General features: G+C 43.2%; 2 protein-coding genes and 1 long non-coding RNA gene across 4 annotated transcripts in view; all 3 read right to left on the bottom strand.

Annotated features, from left to right (window-relative positions):
* Window positions 1–3862, bottom strand: part of celsr2 (cadherin, EGF LAG seven-pass G-type receptor 2) — a gene marked incomplete at its 3' end in the record, with an annotated part of 61786 nt that extends 57924 nt beyond the window's left edge. Inside the window, exon 1 of the mRNA XM_079890960.1 lies at window positions 305–3862. Within this exon, the coding sequence (XP_079747086.1) occupies window positions 305–3794 (3490 nt within the window). The 5' untranslated portion in view covers window positions 3795–3862. The remainder of the gene's footprint in view (window positions 1–304) is intronic.
* A 2016-nt stretch (window positions 3863–5878) lies between these two features.
* LOC307169181 lies at window positions 5879–9055 on the bottom strand. Its single transcript, XR_013823063.1, has 3 exons — window positions 8431–9055; window positions 7917–8006; window positions 5879–7003 (listed from the first exon to the last, which is right to left on the bottom strand). It is a non-coding gene; the product is annotated as an uncharacterized lncRNA (long non-coding RNA).
* A 418-nt stretch (window positions 9056–9473) lies between these two features.
* On the bottom strand, window positions 9474–25882 carry capzb (capping actin protein of muscle Z-line subunit beta). 2 transcript variants are annotated; one of them, XM_079889573.1, is made up of 10 exons: window positions 25675–25848; window positions 20112–20201; window positions 18693–18814; window positions 13521–13634; window positions 13308–13449; window positions 13105–13221; window positions 12949–13014; window positions 12718–12794; window positions 11146–11240; window positions 9474–10159 (listed from the first exon to the last, which is right to left on the bottom strand). In XM_079889573.1, the coding sequence occupies exons 1-9, from the start codon at window positions 25675–25677 to the stop codon at window positions 11147–11149; spliced, it is 825 nt and encodes a 274-aa protein (XP_079745699.1). In that variant the 5' UTR covers window positions 25678–25848; the 3' UTR covers window positions 9474–10159; window position 11146. The 2 variants fall into 2 exon arrangements, with proteins under 2 accessions (XP_079745699.1, XP_079745700.1); XM_079889574.1 differs by lacking the exon at window positions 11146–11240 and having other exon boundaries at window positions 25675–25882.
* Between the last annotated feature and the right edge of the window lie 983 nt (window positions 25883–26865).

The following is a 26865-nucleotide window of genomic DNA, read 5'->3' on the forward strand; positions in this document are numbered from 1 at the left end:
GTGCGAACACGCCAAAATCCGGGAACTTACGCCAATAGTTCTAGGAACTATGAGAAGTTTCCTCCGGTGCGAAATCCCCTTTACCCCACAAACTAACACTACGAACATGTAAAACACTGATAGATGGACCTCTCAACTTTTACACTGAGGAGAAAATCCAATGCAACTTTGAGGGGATCAAGAGAAACATGATTTCTCTTGATAAACATGAACAACCACCCTGGTGGCGAGTTCCTAAGACTGAGTTCCTATAACTACACGGTGCGAAAGCCCCTCTGTAGAACTGAAAGAAACAGCTTGTTACCTGAGACTGAGATCTTCATGGACGCCTCCAGAGGTCTGTTGTTGTCCAGGGCTCGGCTGAGTCGGATCTCTCCGGTGCTCCGGTTCAGAATCACCAAATTCAGCTCATTTCCCGCCTCGAAGCTGTAGTGGAGCTGATCCGAGACGTCCGGGTCGTGTGCCGGGATCCGCCCGATCACTCCCGAAGGGAAGCTGCTGGTCTTATCGGTGACGTAATTGTTAAAAATGATCTGGAAGTTCTTGAGGACGGGGATGTTGTCGTTCCTGTCGACGAGTTTGATGTGGACCGTGGCTCTGCTGACTAGTGGAGCGGATGTGGCCTGAACCACGATGATGTACTCCGAGCGAGTCTCGTAGTCGAGGTCGGTCAGAGCGGTGAGCTCTCCGGAGAAGATGTCCAGTTGGAAGACCTCTGGGATATTGCCTTCGACGATTTGGTACATGATTTGAGCGTTGCTGCCTTCGTCCGGGTCTGACGCGGATATGTGAGCCACAACAAGCCCGATGGGACTGTTCTCCTCCACGAAGATATCAAACTCGTCTTTCTCGAACACAGGCGGGTTATCGTTCACATCTAAAACGGTTACTTGAATGTCAACCGGCGTTTTGAGCGCCGGAACTCCTTTATCAACCGCAAACGCTTGGAGGTTATAGATAGGCGTGTTTTCTCGGTCAAGTCGTCGCAGCGTGCGAACGATCCCCGACGTGGACTCGATGATGAAGTCGCCGTCGCCATCTTCTCCGCCCTGGAACGTGTAGAAAACTCGCCCGTTGAGGCCTGAGTCACGGTCGATCGCGGAGACTTGCAAAACGCTGGAGAACACGGGAATGTCTTCTGTAACGGAGCCTAAGTAACGATCCCGTAGGAACACGGGTGAGTTGTCATTCACGTCGTTCACAAGGATCTCAAGGTACGTAGTGTCGGATTTCTGCGGGATGCCGTTGTCTCGAGCCGTGATGGCGAGCGTGTACGAAACTTGATCTTCGTAGTCCAGCTCCAACCGCGTGGTTACGGCTCCGCTGTCCGCGTCGATGTGAAACTGAGGGATGCTATCGTCCATGAAGTATGTAATCCGAGCGTTTTCGCCCGTATCCTCGTCCGTTGCACTGATCATCACCACTGTTGTGCCGACGCCCCGGTCCTCATTGATGTTGACGGTGTAATGTGAGCTCTGGAAGACTGGTCTGTGAGTGTTAGCATCCGTGACGTTAACGTAAACCTTCCCCGTGTCGAAGCGCGTGCCGTCTGACGCCATGACGGTTAGCACGTACTGTCTCTCCAGCTTGTAGTCTAGCGGTAGCGCAAGTGTTATTAAGCCTCCGCCGCTCTGGCTGGTGATAGAGAAACGGTTTCTGGTGTTTCCGCTTGAGATCTGATACGTCACAACGCTGTTGATATCCTGATCGACGGCGGACACGGTTACGACACTCGTTCCTACAGCCGCGTCCTCGTTCAGACGCATGTAATACGCCTTTTGCGTAAACTCAGGGTTGTTGTCATTAACGTCTAGAATGGTCATGCTAATGCTAGCGGCGGAGGACATAGCCGGCGTTCCGTGGTCTCGTGCTTCCACTCCGAAATTATAAAAGTCCACGCTTTCTCTATCCAACTCGGATGCTACGATAATCCAGCCTGTGCTGTTGTTAATGGCGAATGGGAAGTTTGGCGTAGTCTCCGTGAGACGGTATTCCAAACGGGAGTTTTCGCCAGCATCGGCGTCTATAGCTTGAATGTGAATGACGGAGTATCCGATGGGAACGTTTTCCAGCACCGTAGCCTGGAACGGAGTGCTGACGAATATCGGCGCGTTGTCGTTAACGTCAAGAACTTGCACCGTGACGAGGCCGCTGATGTTGGAGAGTGGCGGGCGTCCGCCATCTTGCGCTCGAATGCGAAGCATGTACTCTTTATTAATCTCGTAATCCAGCTGACTCACAAGGTCCAGTTTCCCCGTTTGAGCGTCGATGTAGAACTGGCCTCGCGTGTTTCCGCTCATGATGCTGAAATGGACCACGGCGTTGTTCCCCCGGTCCTGGTCGGTCGCCGTAACCTGCAGGATTTCCGTGTTGGGCGTCAAGTCTTCGGGAACTTGAACGACATAGCGTTTCTCGCTGAACTGTGGTGCGTTGTCATTATCGTCCTCCACAACAATGCACACGGTTGCCGTAGCGCTGCGAGGCCCGGGGTCACGACCTTGATCGTTCGCTTCAACCAGTAGCATGTAGGATTCAACAGTTTCGCGGTCGACTAGACCCCGTGTGCGAATAACGCCGGAGCGGGAATCGATCTCGAATTCGTTGTTAGTCCCATTGTTTAGCAAATGATAAAGGATGTTTCCGTTGACGGGAGCGTCGCCATCCGTGGCACGTACAGTCAAGACCTCATAACCGATTTCCAAGTTTTCACGTACGCTTTCTTTATAGTCTTCCTGTTCGAAGACAGGGTCGTGATCGTTTGTATCGCTAACCGTTACGGTGAGAGTCGCCATGGCCGTACGTCGTGGCGTTCCGTGATCCACAGCCGTGACTCTAAACACATGCGTGTCCTTCGTTTCTCTATCTAGTATCTCCACAGTGGAAACAACTCCGGTGGCTGGGTCAACGGCGAAAAGATGATTGGAACGACTATCAAACAAGGCCTCTAAGAAGTATTCCAACCTGCCAGCTTCACCCTCGTCCAGGTCAACAGCTTTTAAAACAACTACAAAAGTCCCGGATGGTTGATTCTCTGGAACGGACACCTGATACATGGGAGGTTGAAACTGAGGGTTATTGTTTACGTTCCTTCTCCTCCTGCTCAAAAGCCCTGAGTTTGAGCGCGCGGCCCGTTTAAGTAACGTCCTCAGGTGTGTTTGAGTGAACGGACCGCGACCCACGCGCCAGTGCGCATGCGCGACACCCGTACGTGCGCGTCCCACGCAGCGCAGCTGAAACTCTAGCATAGAGTCGCGAGGGAAACACAGCGGAGCCGAAGTAAACAAACGACCCTCGGAGACGTAAAACGCTGAAGTCCCGGTTACGTTACACTGCGTCGGGTTGCCCGGTAACACATCAAACACACGGAAAACAGCGGTTCCCGCCTCATGACACTCTGAAGCATCTATTAAACTTATAATCTCCACGTCTAGTTTTTCTTCGCGTTTGCGTTTAAGCGCGCAGTTCTTTCCGTGAACGTGCACATTATACTGGCTTGTTAAAAGGTGCCTAAACCCGGACGCCTTATCCACACAGTCCATGATCGCGTACACAGTGAACGGGTTCGAAAGAACCGATTCGCAGTTCAAAGCGCCGGAGAAAGTGAGCACTCCCGCGTCCCGGTGAAGGAAGCTCTCCGCGAACCGGGGAACGATGAGCTGGTCCAGCGCGCAGGAGCCGGTGATCGCGATCGCGGTGCCCGGTCCCGCATCCTCACTCACGTGCACATCGAAACAATCCACGAGCCACGGGAGTTCAAACCACCCGAAAACAATGAGCAACAAATCCCACTTCATCGCTCCTCGCTGCTGCTTTTCCACGGAGAATGAATTACATCCAGTTTTTCCCTTCAAAGTTGGCGTGTGGAGTCTCCATGCTGATCCACGCACTGCGGTCACACACACACGCACACACACACACCTCCAGTGAATCCGGGGAGGGGGATCATTAACATAAACCTGATTCAGAGCGTCGGGAGAGGGAGAGGGAGATGGAGAGGGAGAGAGGGGGGTGCAGTGGGGGCAGATCTCAAAAGGGCAACTGCCCCAAGACACCCTGCCGATGCTATTCAGGAAATATATTTGCTCTGGAGAGGAAAATCAAGTCATTTTACTGAGTAAAGAATTGTATTAGACTCAGTCCTTTATCGTCGAAAGAGCGTTAAAGTTGTTGTATTACTATTTAATAGCAGTATATGAAGATGCAATACTTATCCCAAGCAAACAGGGAACGTTTTGTCAAAGTATGAACAAACGTTATTCGAGTAACGTTAATATTAATAATAATAATAGGCCTAATGATAATAATAAATTGTATTTAATATAGCGCTTTTCTTATACCCAAAGCGCTAGAGCTAGAACTAGAACGTTCGTGCAGTTATCTGGTCTTTAATAATGTTCTCAAAACGTTAGCACTAAAACATTTCGTTAATGGAACGTTTGTCTATTTTTTAAAAAAAAATTACGTTACTCCTTGTTTCAGAACGTTCTTCATTTCCTATTGCAAAATGATAAAATGGAATGTTAACGTTCGCCAAACCAAGAAAAAAGTTTAAACGTTAAAAATGGACGTTCTGAACGTTCCACTAAGCCGCCAAATAATAGGCTAATAAAAAAATAAAATAAAAAATAAATGTAAAAAACCCTGACGATTACGTGTGACTGATGATTTGGTTAGGTTATTTGTTCTGCTTAGCAACATTAACATCATTAATGCACATTTATAAAGGAGCAAAATATATAAATAAATAGCTAAGTCATCAATTTTAAAACGAAACAGAAATGCATCCGACGGAACAAAGAAAACACATTTTAAAAATCAGTGAAATGAGTCGGGAAAAGCTCTTTCAGTTCTCCGCGTGAGTTGTGTGTTTTGTGTGACTGGTGCATTAGCAGAGCTCTTGAGTTGTTTAAATAATATTTTATGATTTTTTTCCCCCCAGAAATGTTTGATGTTATCTTGGCGCCTCCTGCTGTCCCGAACATGTCAGCGCATGTGCAGTTATTCCGTTTTACCTCACAGATAGGTCAAATCTATTATCCTGAAATAACGAGTGTGTTTCTGTGGTACATAATAATATTCAAATACCTACCAATGCGTTTAATATTTACATTTACTGCCCTGACTCTTTAAAATCAATAGCAGCACGTGCCCTGTGAACTGCGTTTGTACTGGACTATCGATAGAGGACGCTGTTCCCCGGATGATGTGAAGCGGGGCACGTGATCTAACGAACCTTCTCAAGTTCTCATTACAGATAATTGCTGAATAACTCTACCGGATATGATTTATATGGGTACAATCGTTTGATTAATATTTTACGACGTATCGCGACCTAAAGTTTTCACATATTTTATAAAACATTCTATTCTGCCCAGCAACGGCTCGGCGAAGATTCGCGCTTTTTTTTCCTGAGGATAAAATGTCGTCCAAAAATGAAATAACGAGAGTAATCAAAAGAAGAAAGAGTAAGAATTAATATGAAAATACTAGTGTGTCAAAATTTGTATAAAAAACAGACAAGTTAAACAACAGCTCGCGTTTATTCCCAGCTAACACAAATACGTGACTGTTACGTAACTGCAACGTAATCTGGTGACCAAACTTTCGTCGTGGCGACGTAATTAGTTACGTCGTGGCAACCGGAAAAGTGAAATTCCCAGATACGTTGCTACAACGTAACTTTGTAACGTTGTCAGCAGGTAACGGCGACGTCGTGGCAACGTTGTGGATCGACAGTCGTGTATTGGTAACCAGTTGGTCATTTTAGTTTTTAATAATATGGGCGGACATGCAGTGGTCTAATTTAACTTGTCCTCATTGGCCCAAAACTATTTTAGAGACTTTTTCAACGACATATGAACGATATACAGACTCAGAATTTGGTTAATTTAGTTCATTTACTATAGAACAAAGCACAAACAGCAAAAACAGTTTGCAAACAGGTTATACATTTAAATGAACAAGATTTTCCTCAAAAGCTTGAACATCAAACTACTCCTACACATCTTCATTTTGGTGGCCCTAATAACAAAGCAAGAATAAGAAAAGAAAAATGCAAGAAAAAAGAACAGTTGAGTGTTTTCCCATTTAACATTTAAATATACAAAGCAATTAGCACTTAAAGATAGAATCTGTATAAGCAGACAGTTTTGTTTAAAAATCGCTTGTATATTTTTCTAAACGTTGTCACAAAGTTATGTTGTGGCAAGTGCATTATTTCCTTTTAAAATAATTTGATAACTTAATGACATGTATCACTATATTCTATAAAACCTTAGTTTGAAATCATTTTTTTTGTACATTTAATAATACATATTTTGTTTTTCTTCTTCTGAAGTCATAATTACAATGTCCCTTTCTTTTTTTTAACTAGGAAACTAGGCCTATTTATGATTATTCCTGAAGGCAGCATTAAACTCCTAAAATGTCAGGTGGTGGTGCAACTGTCCGAACAAATAAACAGATTAAGAAAACAATTTAAAATGGTGTCTTAATAATAACAAAATAAAAACTATGCCATCATTTTAGGTTTGAAGCCTTTCATATAATTGTTTTTTTATACATATCAGTAGTTTTAAAGCTGTTGAGATAATTGAGAAACTTTTGTCCAGCAATTTGTATATTCTCAAATGTTATGAATTTACAAGGTAATAACAGTAAACATGATAATGCATCGTCCAGAGGAGCCTAACTGATCTCTTTGGCAGAGTGAAAAAGTTTGTAGAGCTCTCTCAAATACTGATAAAAACTGCTAATTTCAAGTATGGGTAGGTTGGTGGTACACTTTCCATGTCAGGTGGTACAACTACAATACATAATATTTTTGCTGTACCACCTGACATAAAAACTTAAATTAGTTTAAACACTTTAAAATATCATTTAACATCTGAAAATTGTTTAAACACATTGTCTTCAAGAGTGTTGATGTCATTAGAAATCTTCCCAAGTGAGGCTGGATCCGAACTGGAGCTGCTGTAATCTCTAGTAAAATATGCTGAGCATCCTGAGATAGAAACAAGGAGACAACAGGAGAAAGATTAGCATTGCTGCTGTTCATATTATTTCAGGCAAAAGATGGTCATGTGCACTTTTTACTATTTCATCACGTATAGTGCAAGATTATGAGATGTGTTAATTGAATGCTTGGCTAAAGAGATGTGTCTTTAATCTAGGTTTAATTTAGGATAGTGTTTCTGGGCCCCAAACATTATCAGGAAGGTTATTCTAGAGTTATTCCCTTACATTATATTGAATTAATAGGAAATCATCTGATTTTAAAAAGAACACATGGCCTAACGAGTCAGCATTTTAATATTTGAATACTATACATTCTTACAATGCAAACGTCCTAAACATTTCTGAGTATTATCAATGTTGAAAACAGTTGTGCTGATTAATCTTTTTGTGTAAACCAATGTAAAAGTTTAATCCATTTTCTTTTTTCTCTCTCCAGGATTCATTGTTAAATAGACCCAACATATACACTACTGTTCAAAAGTTTGGGTTCAATAGAGTAAAAAAAAAAAAAAAATCATATTTTATTCAGCAAGGATGCATTAAATTGACCAGAAGAGAGAGTAAAGATTTCTGTTTCAAATAAATGATGCTTTTTTTTCTTTCATTCATCAAATAACCCTGAAAAACACAAAAATATGAAGCAGCACTGCTGTTTTCAACACTGATAATAATCTTAAATGTTTCATCTATGGTTTTAGTTTTACTTATTCACTTATTCATATTGCTCATACAGTGTCACTTAAGTTTGGATGTCAAAACTTTCTTAAAATAAATTAAATAAATAAAAGTAAATGTAAATATGAGAATTTAAAATAACAGATGCATGGTGATATACAGTAGGTGACAAAATAATGTGAGAAAATGGATATGAAGTTATTTAATGAGCTTCCTCACTTCACCTGTTTCCAACTTCTCTGGCAGCAGCTTTCTTCAGAAATATTGAAGTCGTGAAGCTTCCCCTCTGTTGTAGAAGGATTATTTTGTTGCTCCTGAAATCACAGAACTAGTTTTATCAATTTGTGTTTACCATTGAGCTAAGTTTCAGCCAATTTTCACACTCTATGTAAGTTGTAACGTTAAGTGACGTCATCGAGTACGTTTATGTTAAATACGTATATGTTAAATAAATTAGCTCACTTCCAAACTAACTTATTTTTTACAAAACTATCAAAACCTCTCATCTACCCATAAAATGTGATTAAAATCCTAAACTTTCATATCAAAAGCTCAAGCTATGAAGTTAGCATAACGTTATCTCTTCTGAAAACGGTTGAGATGCTAACGGACTTTTTCCGAAGACACTAAACCATTTCTATAAAGCAAATATTCAACAGAAGCGTGTCACTTACAAGTACGAGAAGTGTCAAGAACAGTTGTGTGTATTATTTGTGTGATTTTAGAGACTAAACTCACCTGAAAGCAGTGAAAACAACAGCGAGAGACGGAGTTCTGCCGCTTTGTCAGTTGCAGTCAGTGGGGCGGTCGGTGACGCGCCGTTTCCATGGCAACTCATCTCCGCTCCAGTGTTTGAGGGCGACTCGAAGGTTCACGCGCACGCCCATTAAAACGTCAAAGCCACGCAACATTTACAAACATAAACATCTAGAATTATAACCTTACTTGAATAGAATGAACGTATTTCAAACGTACAGAATACTAAACAAACAATTGAAACAAATAAAATATTTCATAGAAATGCAGTCTGATAAGATGGTAATGAAATTACGGGCCCGTGACGTTGCAGTTCCGTTGCCAGTAAGTCATGAAATTACCAAGTTATTACGAATAGAGTACGTATCTGGAACGTAGTTGGTTATCTTATAACCTTAGGAGGACGTACTGACGACGTTGTGGGTTGGTAATATGATGGTAATGAAATTACGGTCCTGTTACGTTGCAGTTCCGTTGCCAGTAAGTCATGAAATTACCAAGATATTACGAATAGAGTACGTATCTGGAACGTAGTTGGTTATCTTATAACGTTAGGAGGACGTACTGACGACGTTGTGGTTTGGTAATATGATGGTAATGAAATTCCGAGCATACGACGTTGTAGTTCCGTTGTCAGTTGGTAAGTCATGAAATGACCAAAAAGTACGAATAAATTACGTAACTGCGACGTCGTGTGTTAGCTGGGTTGAGAGCTAAAGATTTGTCTTAACATGACCGAGAAGGAAAGTCTCCTCACCGAACACAGATTTACAGTGTGATTATTAATTTCATTAAGATATGATTAATTAATCACCAGAGAAGATGAGAGATGCGTGTATAATCCGTGATTATACAAATGTGGCCTATTACAAATGAATTATGCTGATGAAATATTGATTAGCGTGTAATTGACTTTATTATGTGAGAAAGAGACATGATGGTGAATGATTGTCGAGCACCGAAGCAACTTGTGTATGTTTTCCAGCATTTTACAGTAAAACGTTTTTAAAAAACATGACACACAGTTAGTTTTTACTATTTTTATTGTAGCTGGAGGCCCTAAAAAAACAAACTTGTAAGCTTTACAAAAAACAAACAAAAAATAACCAAAAGAAAAAAATAATTGACATAATAATCCACCCTGAAGAAAACAACCAAACCGCCTGACGCTCCCAGATGGACAGAGAGAGAGAGAGAGACGGGAGGAATATGCTTGCTGCTTTTGTTAATGACACACACACTCTCGCACATACACACACACTCATCTGTGTGGATTCAAACAGAACGTTTAATATTAACAGCAAAATCAATATTAATGATAGAGGTCATAATACATACATGTGTGTATATTTATATATATTTATATATATATCCCGCCTCTCCTGGAAAACTTGTTCTTCTGATGGCGGGAGAAAAGCTCCGCCCCCACGGTGATGTCATCAATCAGGCACAAACAAACAGCACTGGTTTAATACTACATGATTACAGACAGAGAGAGAGAGACGGGTGCATTGAACAAAAAACAAAAAGCCTTTTCTCCTTTTTCATTTGTTTTCCACAGACAGAGAGAGTGAGGTGGAGAGACAGAGAGAGAGAGTGAGAGAGAGAGAGAGATGGTCTCTAGCTTTGCTGTTTGCGTTGGCTAAGCGCGATCATCAGGTCGTTCTTCAGAGCCTCCTGCTTCGATTTATCCGCCAGCGTCTGGACGCTCCTGAAACACACACACACACACACACACACACAGACGTAAGAGAGGAAAACACACACACTTCAACGACTTTTCCATCGCAAACTGAATCAACCGCATGAATCTGCACTGAGTGTAACGAGCTACTCGCTGGGGTCGGGTATCGTCTGAATTTTAACGATTTCGATTCTTATCGATTCCTAATTCTGATTCCAATAAGGTAAGCAAAACCTTAAGCTGCGTTCACACTACAAGCGACTGTGTCGGATTTTAACAATTCCAATTTCAAATTTCAATTTCAATTCCAATAAGGTTACAAACTTAGATATTAGATTTCATTCACATTTAGTGTTATTGTAAAACATGTCTCTGAGTATCATGAACAGAAATCATCAGGATAAAGAACACTTACACAAGGAGCGTTTGCCTGAGGTTTAAAAACACCATAGAAGAACAACTAGCCCAACTAATATAAACTTCAGGCGTTATTAAAGACAATAAACACTCAGTGATTAAAAAAGAACAAATAAAAAATGAACAAATCGCAACTAATAGACACAACTGAACAAATATATGATGAAATAGAGTTTTAAGATTTTCAGGTTCAGAAACTGCAATCAAATGTAAAATAACACTGAACTTTATAAATAAAATATACATTACAAATATAGTTACAAAAGTTAGTCAGTGAAGAACGAGTGATTTTCTCTTTGTCTTCTGTTGTTATTATAGAGATGTTATGTGTTATATCAGGAATATTAGGCTGCTGTCCCTTTAAGAGCTGCACTGATCCACATGAACACAGTCTCTCGCTCGAAGTGTTTATACTGAAATGCTCACAGGAATCGATAAGAGGAATCGACATTTTTAATTTATAACAAGTGTCCGATCGATTCCCAACCCGACTTCTCACACATTAATGTTGGTGAGCTGTACCCAGAATGCACCTGCATGCAGTTAGTGTGTTTAAGGAGGTTGTGCAGGCACACACACACACACACGCCTCTGACCCTAGTCAATGTAGATCTGACGCTGGGTCAGAACCTGAGAGAGCTCCCGCTGCAACTGACGGTACTTTTGATTATCAGGAAGAGACTCGATAGATCTGGAGCCCATCGACACAATGATAGAGAGACACAGAGAGACAGAGAGAGAGAGCGAGAGAGAGAGAGAGAGAGAGAGAGAGAGAGACGGGTGAAGAGACAGACAGAGAGAGAGAGAGAGAGAGACAGACAGAGAGAGAGAGATGGGTGAAGAGAGAGAGACAGAGAGAGAGAGAGAGAGATGGGTGAAGAGAGAGAGACAGAGAGAGAGAGAGAGATGGGTGAAGAGAGAGAGAGAGATGGGTGAAGAGAGAGAGACAGACAGACAGACAGAGAGACAGAGAGAGAGAGAGAGATGGGTGAAGAGAGAGAGAGAGATGGGTGAAGAGAGAGAGAGACAGACAGACAGACAGAGAGACAGAGAGAGAGAGATGGGTGAAGAGACAGACAGAGAGAGAGAGAGATGGGTGAAGAGACAGACAGACAGAGAGAGAGAGAGAGAGAGAGAGAGAGAGAGAGAGAGAGAGAGAGACAGAGGAATGAAAAACAGTGGAGAAATATGAGGAAACCTCAGGGGGAAGAGATGAAGAATCTGTAATGAATCTGTCATTTTGAATCAATCCATTTGCGACCAGAATAATGAAACAAAAACACTTATATGTAACATGGAGTGAATGACTTAAAATAATAAAAAACCTGTTGTGGAAGTTCATATGAGAGACGTGGGTAAAAATGTAGGTTTTCTGATTCGTAGAAGGAAAACATGCGAATCTCTTAAACTCAGTTCTCGCTGGCCGACTCTTCTGAATCAGTTCACTCAAGACGACTCAGTCTCAAAACACAGCGTATGAATCTGACCCAGGCTATCATCGAGAACTAAACCCAAAACTATTAATAAAAGCTTCTGTTAACTGAAAATAAAGCTGAAATATTGAAGCAAAAAATGAGACGAAAATGTAAAAATGTTGCCTTGGCAGTAAATTGAAAGAAGTGTAGTTTAAAACTAACTAAAACTGAAATAAAAATAAATGAAACCTTAAAAGCAATATTAAAAAAACACTAATAAAATGACAAAAGCACATAATGAAATAACTAAAAATTTAACTAAAATTAACATGAAAACGAAAAAAATATACAAATAAAAGCTAATTCAAAATAATACAACTAATACTGATCTGAAGTGAGTAACGACACTGGTTCATGAGTCTCAAGTACAACTGTACAAGTTCCTGGTTCATGAGTCTGAACACTGAGCAGTTCAGTGAGTCATCAGAGGGATTCTGAGTCAGCGAGTCTGAGTCGGTTCATTAAAAGAATCACTCGTATGACTCTAGTTGCTGGTTCACTGAGTCTGAACACGAGTGAGTCGAGAACTCAACAGATGCGGTGACTTCAGTTGTAGACTGAGGAAACGCATGAGTAGAAGAGTGGAGACGACCAGAGCGTCACAGAAGTCTAGTGTAGGTCGAGTGTGTATCGTGTGGGTCGAGTGTGTATCGTGTGGGTCGAGTGTGTGTCGTGTAGGTCGAGTGTTCGTACCTCAGGCCGTTCACGATGTCCTTGGTCTTGCCAAAGTATATTTCATTGAGAGTGGAGCGGATCTTGTTCTCCATGTCCTAAAAGACACACACACCATTAAAACATGTATGACGACATGTGTAACCTAAACTAGCACTGAAGCGTGTGTGTGAGTGAGAGAATGAGAGAGTGAGTGAGTGAGTGAGTGTGTGAGTGAGTGAGAGAGAGTGAGAGAGTGAGTGTGAGAATCACCTCCACCAGGCGTCCGATGTTGGCAATGTGAGGGGAAGATTCGCCGACCGTCTCATCTTTCTCCATCTGAGAGACACACACACACAGGTCAGCAGCACACAGTAACTGGACACGCGAGTACAAGTGTGTGTGTGTGTGTGTGTGTGCGAGTGTTACCTGTCGAGTGAGGCTGCCGCCCAGGTTCATGGTTCCAGAGCCGGTTTTGGTGGTCTGAAGCCACAGCATGACGGTGGACGTGAGTTTATAATGAGCCGTGCGGCCGCTGGACTTCTCCTGAAACACACACACAGACACATTCACACACTTCCTGTTTCGCTGCCATTGCAAATGACATCACTTCCAGGATGTGTGTCTCTCACCTGCACCTCCACCACATGGATGGAGTCCCAGCATCCCTTGATCTTCTTGGAGCCGTCACCGGCCTTCTTGATGAGGATGACTCCAGCGAACCCGTGATCCAGATCCCACAGGTAGACGGAGGAGACCCCGCCCTCGAAGTACCTGTGGGCGGAGCAGAGCACGTCAGCCAATGGCAGCGCGGCGGGCACTGAGGGGGAGGGGCTTGTACTCACAGGTCTCGGTACTGGTCGAAGGCGTTGTTGGCCTCCACCTCCAGCTTCCTGAGCCGCGCGGAGGGCATCGCTCCATCGTCGATCGGGGGCTCGTACTTATTACTCCAGGGGGATCTGGGACACGCAAACACACACGTGACATCATCAGAGCGCGCAAACACGCGTGACATCATCAGAGCTCGCAAACACACGCGTGACATCATCAGAGCGCGCAAACACGCGTGACATCATCAGAGCGCGCAAACACATGCGTGACATCATCAGAGCGCGCAAACACATGCGTGACATCATCAGAGCGCGCAAACACATGCGTGACATCATCAGAGCGCGCAAACACGCGTGACATCATCAGAGCTCGCAAACACACACGTGACATCATCAGAGCGCGCAAACACGCGTGACATCATGGTAAATGGTAAAATGGTAAATGGACTGCATTTATATAGCGCTTTCACAGACCCAATGGCCACCAAAGCGCTTTACAATATTGCCTCACATTCACCCATTCACTCACTCATACACACACCGACGGCGGTGTCAGCCATGCAAGGCGATCCAGCTCGTCGGGAGCAGCTGGGGTTAGGTGTCTTGCTCAAGGACACCTCGACACTTGGTCAGGTGGAACCGGGGATTGAACCACCAACCTTCCGGTTTGTAGACAATCTACATGAACCACTGAGCCACTGCCGCCCCATACATCATCAGAGTGACATCATCAGAGCGCGCAAACACACGCGTGACATCATCAGAGCGCGCAAACACATGCGTGACATCAGAGCACGCAAACACACGCGTGACGACAGAGCGCGCAACACACATACGTGAGATCATTGCATGCAAACACACGCGTGACATCAGAGCGCACAAACACGCGTGACATCAGAGCGCACAAACACACGTGACATCAGAGCACGCAAACACACATACGTGAGATCACTGCACACAAACACACGTGACATCAGAGCGTGCAAACAAGCGTGACAGCGCGCAAACACAAGCGTGACATCAGAGCGCGCAAACACACGTGACATCAGAGCGTGCAAACACAAGCGTGACAGAGCGTGCAAACACATGCGTGACATCAGAGCGCGCAAACACACACGTGACATCAGAGCGCGCAAACACACACGTGACATCATCAGAGCGTGCAAACACAAGCGTGACATCAGAGTGTGCAAACACATGCGTGACATCAGAGCGCGCAAACACACACGTGACATCAGAGCGCGCAAACACACACGTGACATCATCAGAGCGCGCAAACACGCGTGACATCAGAGTGCGCAAACACGCGTGACATCATCAGAGCGCGCAAACACGCGTGACATCATCAGAGCGCGCAAACGCATGCGTGACATCATCAGAGCGCGCAAACACGCGTGACATCATCAGAGCGCGCAAACACGCGTGACATCATCAGAGCGCGCAAACACGCGTGACATCATCAGAGCGCGCAAACACACGTGACATCATCAGAGCGCGCAAACACACGCGTGACGACAGAACGGGCAACACACACATGTGACATCAGAGCGCGCAAACACACACGTGACATCATCAGAGCGTGCAAACACAAGCATGACATCACAGTGCGCAAACACACGTGACATCAGAGCACGCAAACACACGCGTGACATCGGAGCACGCAAACACACGCGTGACGACAGATCACGCAAACACACGCGTGACGACAGATCACGCAAACACACGCGTGACATCATCAGAGCGCGCAAACACACGTGACATCATCAGAGCGCGCAAACACACGTGACATCATCAGAGCGCGCAAACACACGTGACATCATCAGAGCGCGCAAACACACGCGTGACGACAGAACGGGCAACACACACATGTGACATCAGAGCGCGCAAACACACACGTGACATCATCAGAGCGTGCAAACACAAGCATGACATCAGAGTGCGCAAACACACGCGTGACATCAGAGCACGCAAACATACGCGTGACATCAGAGCACGCAAACACACGCGTGACGACAGAGCACGCAAACACACATACGTGAGATCATTGCATGCAAACACATGCGTGACATCAGAGCGAGCAAACACACGCGTGACAGAGCACTCAAACACACATGTGACAGAGCTCAGAGCACGCAAACACACGCGTGACGACAGATCACGCAAACACACGCGTGACGACAGAGCGCGCAAACACACGCGTGACATCATCAGAGCGCGCAAACACACGTGACATCATCAGAGCGCGCAAACACACGTGACATCATCAGAGCGCGCAAACACACGTGACATCATCAGAGCGCGCAAACACACGCGTGACGACAGAACGGGCAACACACACATGTGACATCAGAGCGCGCAAACACACACGTGACATCATCAGAGCGTGCAAACACAAGCATGACATCACAGTGCGCAAACACACGTGACATCAGAGCACGCAAACACACGCGTGACATCGGAGCACGCAAACACACGCGTGACGACAGATCACGCAAACACACGCGTGACGACAGATCACGCAAACACACGCGTGACATCATCAGAGCGCGCAAACACACGTGACATCATCAGAGCGCGCAAACACACGTGACATCATCAGAGCGCGCAAACACACGCGTGACGACAGAACGGGCAACACACACATGTGACATCAGAGCGCGCAAACACACACGTGACATCATCAGAGCGTGCAAACACAAGCATGACATCAGAGTGCGCAAACACACGTGACATCAGAGCGCGCAAACACACGCGTGACATCAGAGCACGCAAACATACGCGTGACATCAGAGCACGCAAACACACGCGTGACGACAGAGCACGCAAACACACATACGTGAGATCATTGCATGCAAACACATGCGTGACATCAGAGCACGCAAACACACGCGTGACGACAGAGCACGCAAACACACATACGTGAGATCATTGCATGCAAACACATGCGTGACATCAGAGCGAGCAAACACACGCGTGACAGAGCACTCAAACACACATGTGACAGAGCTCAGAGCACACAAACACACGCGTGACGACAGATCACGCAAACACACGCGTGACGACAGAGCGCGCAAACACACGCGTGACATCATCAGAGCGCGCAAACACACGTGACATCATCAGAGCGCGCAAACACACGTGACATCATCAGAGCGCGCAAACACACGTGACATCATCAGAGCGCGCAAACACACGCGTGACGACAGAACGGGCAACACACACATGTGACATCAGAGCGCGCAAACACACACGTGACATCATCAGAGCGTGCAAACACAAGCATGACATCAGAGTGCGCAAACACACGTGACAGAGCGCGCAAACACACGCGTGACATCAGAGCACGCAAACACACGCGTGACATCAGAGCACGCAAACACACATACGTGAGATCATTGCATGCAAACACATTTGTGACATCAGAGCGAGCAAACACACGTGTGACAGAGCACTCAAACACACGTGACATCAGAGCGAGCAAACACACGTGTGACAGAGCACTCAAACACACGTGACATCAGAGCACGCAAACACATACGTGAAATCACTGCACGCAAACACACGTGACATCAGAGCGCGCAAACACACACGTGACATCAGAGCGTGCAAACAAGCGTGACATCAGAGCGCGCAAACACGTGACAGAGCGTGCAAACACACACGTGACATCAGAGCGTGCAAACACAAGCGTGACATCATCAGAGCGCGCAAACACACACGTGACATCATCAGAGCGTGCAAACACAAACGTGACAGAGCGTGCAAACACACGCGTGACATCAGAGCGTGCAAACACACGCGTGACATCAGAGCGCGCAAAAACACACGTGACATCAGAGCGTGCAAACACAAACGTGACATCAGAGCGCGCAAACACACACGTGACATCATCAGAGTGTGCAAACACACACGTGACATCATCAGAGCGCGCAAACACACACGTGACATCATCAGAGCGTGCAAACACAAGCGTGACATCAGAGCGTGCAAACACACACGTGACATCAGAGCGTGCAAACACAAGCGTGACATCAGAGCGCGCAAACACAAGCGTGACATCAGAGCGTGCAAACAAGCGTGACATAATCAGAGCGCGCAAATACACACGTGACATCATCAGAGTGTGCAAACACACACGTGACATCAGAGTGTGCAAACACACACGTGACATCAGAGTGTGCAAACACAAGCGTGATATCAGAGCGTGCAAACAAGCGTGACATCATCAGAGCGTGCAAACAAGCGTGACATAATCAGAGCGCGCACACACACGTGACATCATCAGAGTGTGCAAACACACACGTGACATCAGAGTGTGCAAACACACACGTGACATCAGAGTGTGCAAACACAAGCGTGACATCAGAGCACGCAAACACACACGTGACATCATCAGAGCGCGCAAACACACACGTGACAGAGCGTGCAAACACACACGTGACATCAGAGCGTGCAAACACACACGTGACATCAGAGCGCGCAAACACAAGCGTGACATCAGAGCGTGCAAACACACACGTGACATCAGAGCGTGCAAACAAGCGTGACATAATCAGAGTGCGCAAACACACACGTGACATCATCAGAGTGTGCAAACACACACGTGACAGTGTGCAAACACACACGTGACATCAGAGCGTGCAAACAAGCGTGACATAATCAGAGTGCGCAAACACACACGTGACATCATCAGTGTGCAAACACACACGTGACATCAGAGTGTGCGAACACAAGCGTGACATCATCAGAGCGCGCAAACACACACGTGACATCATCAGAGCGCGCAAACACACACGTGACATCATCAGAGTGTGCAAACACACACGTGACATCATCAGAGCGCGCAAACACACACGTGACATCATCAGAGTGTGCAAACACACACGTGACATCAGAGCGTGCAAACACATGCGTGACATCATGAGTGCGCAAACACACACGACATCAGAGCGCGCAAACACACACGACATCAGAGCGCGCAAACACACACCATTGTAATCGCTCTGGAATGGTTAAATTAAGTTTTAGTAATCCAAAATCATGTCTAAATTAAAATTGTGAAACGTATGCAATTTAACAATTTATTAAGAGTTTAACAAACTTCAGTAACAATTTACTGAATATTTTAAAAATGTTAAAGTTTCTGGTGTGTTCTGTCATGTGAGCATGGAGTGGTTGACCTCTGACCTGTAGGAGTCGCCGTCGCGGTTGTAGTCGCACAGCAGATAGTCTTTACCCACGACTTTATCACGAGCGATCTTCAGCGGCTGATCCACAGACGACAGCAGATCTTCACACAGGCTGGGCACCTGAACACACACACACACACAACAAATGATTCACCCTGCTGGAGAGGAAGTGGATTCCTGTCACACACTCATTACTGAACCATCAAGCGTCACACACTCACACACACACACACTGAGAGCCGTTCGCTCCTGCTGCGTGACTGACACCAGCGCTAATAACCGCTAACAACAGACCGAACCAACACACAGTTCAGACACACTCAGCTCTGACTCACAGAAGCAGAGCTTTAACTGGACATCTTTCACAACGCTCTCTCACGCATGATGAAAACAGACTGATCAAAAAATGAGCAAAAACACAATAAAAGCATCATAACAGTCGTGCGCTATACTGAAAGAAGTATCGTATTCGTATCATGACAACACCATTCCAGGCTTTACTTCAAAACTCTAATGTGTTTCTCTCGGCGTAACAGTGTGAGGGATTTCCCGGAGGTGTCCGAGTGAAACTTAACTCAGTGCTCGGTCAAACTCTTCTGAAGTCACATGACTCGCTGGGAATAGGCACATTCGACACTTAGTGAATGAGATTCACGGACGATCAGCGGTGGCTCATTAAAAAACTACTCAGATTTTTCCTTAAAAGAAATTAAGAAGAAATAAATTCTAATATGACAAAAAAATTAAGATGAAAAACTGTTTAAGTTTTAAATTTTGTATTTTATATTTATTTCAATTGACGAATATATATATATTTATTTTTTATTTATAATTTTTTTTTTTTAAGTTTTATTTTTTAAATTTAAGTTTAACTAAAATTAATAAAACCTTAAATTAAATTTATATAGAAAATGTTCTAAAAAACAAACAAAAACTAATAAAAAAATGACAAAAGCACAGAATTACTAAAATGGGGAAAAAACAAAAAATGCATCACACACTTTTATATATACACTCACTTATATTTCAGTTTTAGTGTGTGTATGTGTATATATGTGTCCACATATATACACACACTAAAACTAAAATATAATATATAGTTAAATAGAAATATATAAAAAACAAATCTAATAAAAGCACATAACAAAATTGCTAATCCTAAAATAAATAAAGACTAAACAGAAATATAAAAAAAACTAAAGCATAACAAAATTGCAAAAACTAAAATGAAAACAGACATAGATAAAGGAACAGTATGAGCGTATATAAATAACACTAAAGTAATGTTCTTCACACAGAGCATCAGAAGACTTCAGAAGAGTTTCAAACGCTCGAGTCTGTGATTTCTGGAGATGTTTCGGAGCTTGTGAAGCACACACACACACACACACACACACACACACACACACACACTGACCAGGTCGATGAGGTCGCTGAGGTTCTTCTCGATCTGTTGCGGAGGCAGACGCCTCATCAGGTCCAGCGCACAGTCCAACTGCTGCTCGTTCTGGAGACACACACAGGAGAACACGTCAGTGTAACACACACACCATCACAGCGGCTCTACACACATTACAGGACAATCATCAAACACACACACGAGAACACATCACTGTAACACACACCATCACAGCGGCTCTACACACATTACAGGACAATCATCAAACACACACACGAGAACACATCAGTCACGCTGTAAAATGTATGATCATTTCCACAAAAACATGAAACTGTTTTCAACATTGATAATAATCATAAATATTTCTTGAGCATCAAATCATTACATTAGTCACTGAATTAGCATAGCAAGATAAATGCACTTTAGTCATGGACAGATGCACTTTTATGATGGACAGATGCACTTTTATGATGGACAGATGCACTTTTATGATGGACAGATGCACTTTTATGATGGACAGATGCACTTTTATGAAGGACAGATGCACTTTTATGATGGACAGATGCACTTTTATGATGGATAGATGCACTTTTATGATGGATAGATGCACTTTTATGATGGATAGATACACTTTTATGATGGATAGATACACTTATGATGGATAGATGCACTTTTATGATGGATAGATGCACTTTTATGATGGACAGATGCACTTTTATGATGGACAGATGCACTTTTATGATGGACAGATGCACTTTTATGATGGACAGATGCACTTTTATGATGGACAGATGCGCTTTTATGATGGATAGATGCGCTTTTATGATGGACAGATGCACTTTTATGATGGACAGATGCGCTTTTATGATGGACAGATGCACTTTTATGATGGATAGATGCGCTTTTATGATGGACAGATGCACTTTTATGATGGATAGATGCACTTTTATGATGGATAGATGCACTTTTATGACGGATAGATGCACTTTTATGATGGACAGATGCACTTTTATGATGGACAGATGCACTTTTATGACGGACAGATGCACTATTATGACGGACAGATGCACTTTTATGATGGACAGATGCACTTTTATGATGGATAGATGCACTTTTATGATGGATAGATGCACTTTTATGATGGACAGATGCACTTTTATGATGGACAGATGCACTTTTATGACGGATAGATGCACTTTTATGACGGATAGATGCACTTTTATGACGGACAGATGCACTATTATGACGGATAGATGCACTTTTATGATGGACAGATGCACTTTTATGATGGACAGATGCACTATTATGACGGATAGATGCACTTTTATGATGGACAGATGCACTTTTATGACGGACAGATGCACTTTTATGATGGACAGATGCACTTTTATGACGGACAGATGCACTTTTATGATGGACAGATGCACTTTTATGATGGATAGATGCACTATTATGACGGATAGATGCACTTTTATGACGGACAGATGCACTATTATGACGGATAGATGCACTTTTATGACGGACAGATGCACTTTTATGATGGACAGATGCACTTATGATGGACAGATGCACTTTTATGATGGACAGATGCACTTTTATGACGGATAGATGCACTTTTATGACGGACAGATGCACTATTATGACGGATAGATGCACTTTTATGACGGATAGATGCACTTTTTTGAGCTTCAATCTGTTGGTTGCAATTAGGGCTGCAGCTATCGATTCTTTTTGTAATCGATTAATCTAGCACTTAATCGATCGATTAATCGGATACATTTTTTTTTGTATTTTTAAACAACCAAAACAAATAATGCATTACGAAAATGATGTGGCTGTAAAATGATCAAGCATTTGGCTTTAAACAGAGGTATTTATTCCAACTCCAACATTTGGCTCCAAAACTAAGCCTATTTATTGCAATTTTTACCCATTTAGTGTTTATAAGTGCCAGTGCCAACAATTATATAACAATACAGTTAAGTCAACTTACTGTAAAACATGTATAACATGTAAAACTATGAATACAAACTTAAATAGTAAAGGCCATTTGGCCTTAGTTTTGTCTTCTTAATACAACATTACAAAAAAAGGATCGCACCTTCTGCAAATTACCCACCGGAGAACAAAAATAAAAGAATATAAAATATCAAGCCAAACAGGTACACAATGTATACAATTTATAAAAAAAATAAATGTAAATAAAACAATTATAAATAAGAATCAGACTTTTTCAGCTGTAATCTCAAAACAAACATCAAAATGTACTTTTATAAACTTTTATAAACCCAGCCAATATAATCACAATGAACATCCAAAATAAAATCTTTAACATATATATAACAACTGCAAAGCGTCTAATTTGTAAACAAAATGATTTACGCACTAAATCCAATTGCTGTGAGGTTCGGGATGTGACGTCTGTTTTGAGAGTTTAAAATATGCAAATTGTGCTGGAGTTTATGAGTTTTATGAGTTTTCTTTGCTTGGTGCATTTGGAAACAAAGCTTGTCTATTTCTAAATGTAATCGCGTGCATCGCTCATGATTATACTGTCCGTGTGTTAAAAAAAAAACTTAGATTAAACACACTCGCAACAGACACACCCCAAAGCGGAGACGTTAGCGTTGCCGGCGGCACTGAGCGGAGTTTTGCCGCTGTAGTGGACACGCACCGTTACTCCTGCGTTCACACCAAACGCGAATAGAGCGTCTGGCGCGAGTGATTTCAATGTTAAGGTAATGCAAAGACGCGTTTACTCCTGCCATCGCGCCAACTAAATTCAAAATGTATCACGCTATGGTGTGCTTCCTGAACACTGAACAACGGTCCGTGTGAAACAATCAGATCCCTGCGCGTATAGTGCGCGTCATAGGAATTTAACGAGGAATTTTTGTAATCGAGTTAATCGATTAATCGTTTCAGCCCTAGTTGCAATTCACTGCCATTATAAAGCTGGGAAGAGCCAGGAGATTTTGTAATATAACTCTGATTGTGTTCGTCTGACAGAAGAGTGTCACACACACCTAGGATGAGCTGAGGGAGAGTAAACCATGGGCTGATGTTTGTGTGAAAGTGAACTACTCCTGTAACGGGTTAACTAGTCCTGCATTATTTCTGGCTTTGAATCAGAGTAAGTGATTGGTACCTCACCCAAACACCTCCTGCTCCTGACACCCCATTTACACTCGTGTGTGTGTGTGTGTGTGTGTGTGTGTGTGTGTGTGTGTGTGTGTGTGTGTGTGTGTGTGTGTGTGTGTGAGGGGTCAAAGGGCACGCAGGGATCCAAACCACCTGCCCCGGGCCTAAATGTGGTTCGCTGAGAGCAGAACATCTAAACATGAACTCTCTCACTGCTGAAGTTATAAACACCCGTCTCCAGGTTTAGACTGAACTTCACCCACACGCGTCTGAGGAGGATCTGCTCTCTCTCTCACCGCTACATCTATATATCCAATCCCGAACGCTCCATCTGTCAAAACACTGCACACTAAACCCTCAAACCAAACAAACACTGAAGTTTCAACTGACGGCCGATCAAATCCTGATAAATGTTGGCGTGAAATAAACACTTTCACAGCATTATCAGTAGAGTTTACGAAGACCACTTATATCACCTAAAGCCCCAACAGAACCAATCAAACCCATCAGATTCAGAAATACTAAACCTTTAAACACTGACCACCCAAAGCCTCTAAACAAACCTGGAAATTAAACCCCAAAATACTAAACTCCCAAATCCCAGAGGACAGTAAAACCTACAAAGATTTAGGGATGCACCGATATCAACATTTTGGCCGATACCGATAATTCCTTATATTTTAAAACCGATATATCGGCCGATAAATCCAAATCCAATTTTTTATATAATTTTTGAGAGCCTGATTACAACCTCACCATTAAAACCCATGTTCCAAACACACAATTATAATGTTCTCGTTATGATCTTATGTAGCCGATATGACAGACTTGCGAATGTTGAACTGAACTGTATTTCAATCATATTTCAAGCAATTCAGAACCATCATGATGAACAGTGCGCATCTGAAGAGTCTCAGCTGGAGGAAATAATACAGTATCGTCCAAATATGAGCCGATAACATTAAACATGAACATATATCGGCCGATACCGATATATCGTGCATCCCTTCAAATATTAAACCCCCAAAATACCAGCTAAAAGAAAACCCATCAAACACTAAAAACCCTCTGACAGTAAAACTCAAATGTCAGACACATCAATACTAATAACCCTTCAAACACTGAAACACCGAAATATCAAACTCTCGAACCCTGAAAGTTTAACGGCGCATTTACACGACCACCTAAAAACAGAAGAGCATTTACTGCGCATTTTCACACATACAGACGATCGTTCACACCACACGGATCCGTGAGAACTGTTAAACGGCTGTGTTCTGCTGTCCGGCCAGTAGATGGCGACGTCACTGTGTAAAGAAACCGTAACGCTATTGAACACGTAGCACACGTGCATGAGTAGCGTTTTTGTAGTTTACACAGAGACGACAAAATTCAAAATCTTTTCAAAATCTCGCTTTTTAAAAGTTTGCGTTTTCCGGCCCCCAAAACGCCATTGTCGTGTAAATGAACGGCCAAAACGCGGAAGAAGTTTTCAGCTGTCGTATAAACACCCCCTAATACTAAACCCGAACACGCCAGTCCTGAACACTGAAACAACGAGTGATATATTGATATTAACATGGACAATTTACTGACGGCAAACGTGGCGCGTTCACACCGCGAGCTCAATTCAGATTCACTGCTCGGATCCCATGTTCCTCTATATCATGTTTACGTTGTTTAATTTTATTGTTGTATTTTATATGTAATTTTCCTGTACAGCACTTTGGTCAACTTTGGCTGTGCTTTAATAAAGTTGGATTGGATTGGATATAGCCGTTCACACTGAGGTTTTAAATGTGGCCGATGTCAGATCAGATTCCAGAACAGATCATGATCCTGAACAAGAGTGTAAACACGTCAGTCTATTACTAAAACACTCAAAAACTAGACTAAACCCTGATAAAACCCAGCAAACAAATGAAAGAAAATAAACCCCAACATTACCCAGAAATCTTACCTAGAACACTTAACCCCAAATCAAACCCAAACAAACAATTCAGCAAATACTGAAACCCACAGAGACCAACCCTAGACATTACACTCCGAAACCCTCAGAAATACAGCTAACATCTCATCCAAGACTTACAATACTGAAGAAAAGCCAAACACTACACTAAGCAAACACACCCTCAGATATTAAACTCTGTCAGATAAACTCAGACACATAAACACTGACCATAATTAATACATGAAGACCAGAAGACTCTAACAACAAACCCGGGAACCCCTAAAGCAGTGTTTGTGGACGTTTCTCCGTGTTTTGAAGGATTCCGTGTGTTTTATATTAGAGTGTGTGTATTATGTTCTAGTGTGTGTGTGTGTGTGTGTGTGTGTGTGTGTGTGTGTTCGGTTCTCGGCTCAGATTCTGCGAGGGCCAGCGCGGCTCTTCCTAAAACGGGCATCGACCCAATAAGGCGCGCCCCCGCGGGTCTCTCACCATGTCTGCGGCTCTCGGGCTCGGTTCTGCGGGGCTGAAGGCGGGCTCGGCTCGGCTCGGCTCGGTTCGGTTCGCTGTGCGGGTCTGCTTCAGTGTGTCTGGACGCGGTTCTGCTTCGACTCTCTGACGGAACCCAGCCCTGTCAGTGCTTCACTTCCTCATCCGGGCTCCTGCGGGGGAGGCGCGCGATGCACATCCGGGTCATTTCGCTGCGAGACCGCGCTGGCCAATCACAGGCGCTCGAGTAAGGCATGGCCAAATATAGAAGAAAAGGGGCGTGGCGGAAACTGGGTAGGCGGGGCGCGGGCGGCAGGGGGCGGCAGAGAGCAGCGCTCATTATTACTGTAGTCCTTATAATATACAGATATAGATATAGATATATAGATACTCAGAATGACAGTTTAGAATGCACATTTTCACATTTTAAAAATGACTTTAAATTGGAACAAACAAAAAAGCACTGAAAACATGTAAAGGTTTGAAAGCACTGGATTTTATGTTATATTTCTATTTTTTTACTTCTATTTTTGTTATTAATTTATTTTCTTTCATTTCATGGCAGCTAATTTTAATGTGATAATGTGAATTTGTAATACCTCTTGTTCTCACGGCATTGAATAAAATAAATAAATAAATAAAAATAGATAGATAAATAGATAGAGGTTAAAATAAACTTAATTGTGAGTCATAAATTAATTATATATACATTTTAACGCATTCGCATATCATATTTCACTCTTGTGAACATTTTATATTTGATCAATTATTTATGTCAATTCTAAGCGCAGTTATGACATATTCTTCAGCTAGGATGTTTTATTAATTATTTACATTTTATTTATTCTTTATTGACAGCTTTAATCACTATTCGTTTCGTATCGGGATTCAGATTTTACGGTGTATGAAGAAAGAAGAAAGAAGTAATAAGTGCACACTGAGCAGGACGCGGAACTCTCGCGATATCTGCAGAGCTGCACACTGAGCAGGACGCGGGACTCTCGCGATATCTGCAGAGCGGATCATCAGTGGGACCGCGGGTTCGCGGAAAGCGCGATCACGAACGGCTAACAGTCCACTTAACACGGTATACTGACAAACATAATCACTTACATTTATTATAAACTACATAAACAACAGCAAGAAGTTTACTTCTGGACCGAGACGCGTCTGTGAAATTATATGAAGCTGTAA

The sequence above is a fragment of the Squalius cephalus genome, assembly GCF_949319135.1.
Source record: "Squalius cephalus genome assembly, chromosome: 13".
Taxonomy (NCBI): domain Eukaryota; kingdom Metazoa; phylum Chordata; class Actinopteri; order Cypriniformes; family Leuciscidae; genus Squalius; species Squalius cephalus.

What these genes read in the sequence shown, in the direction of transcription:
- capzb (XM_079889573.1), bottom strand. An exon ending in TCAGCGACCTCATCGACCTG is followed by an intron (nt 18,815 to 20,111) that starts GTCAGTGTGTGT and finishes GTGTGTGTTCAG; the next exon opens with GTGCCCAGCCTGTGTGAAGA. An exon ending in GACATCGTGAACGGCCTGAG is followed by an intron (nt 11,241 to 12,717) that starts GTACGAACACTC and finishes GATGGGCTCCAG; the next exon opens with ATCTATCGAGTCTCTTCCTG.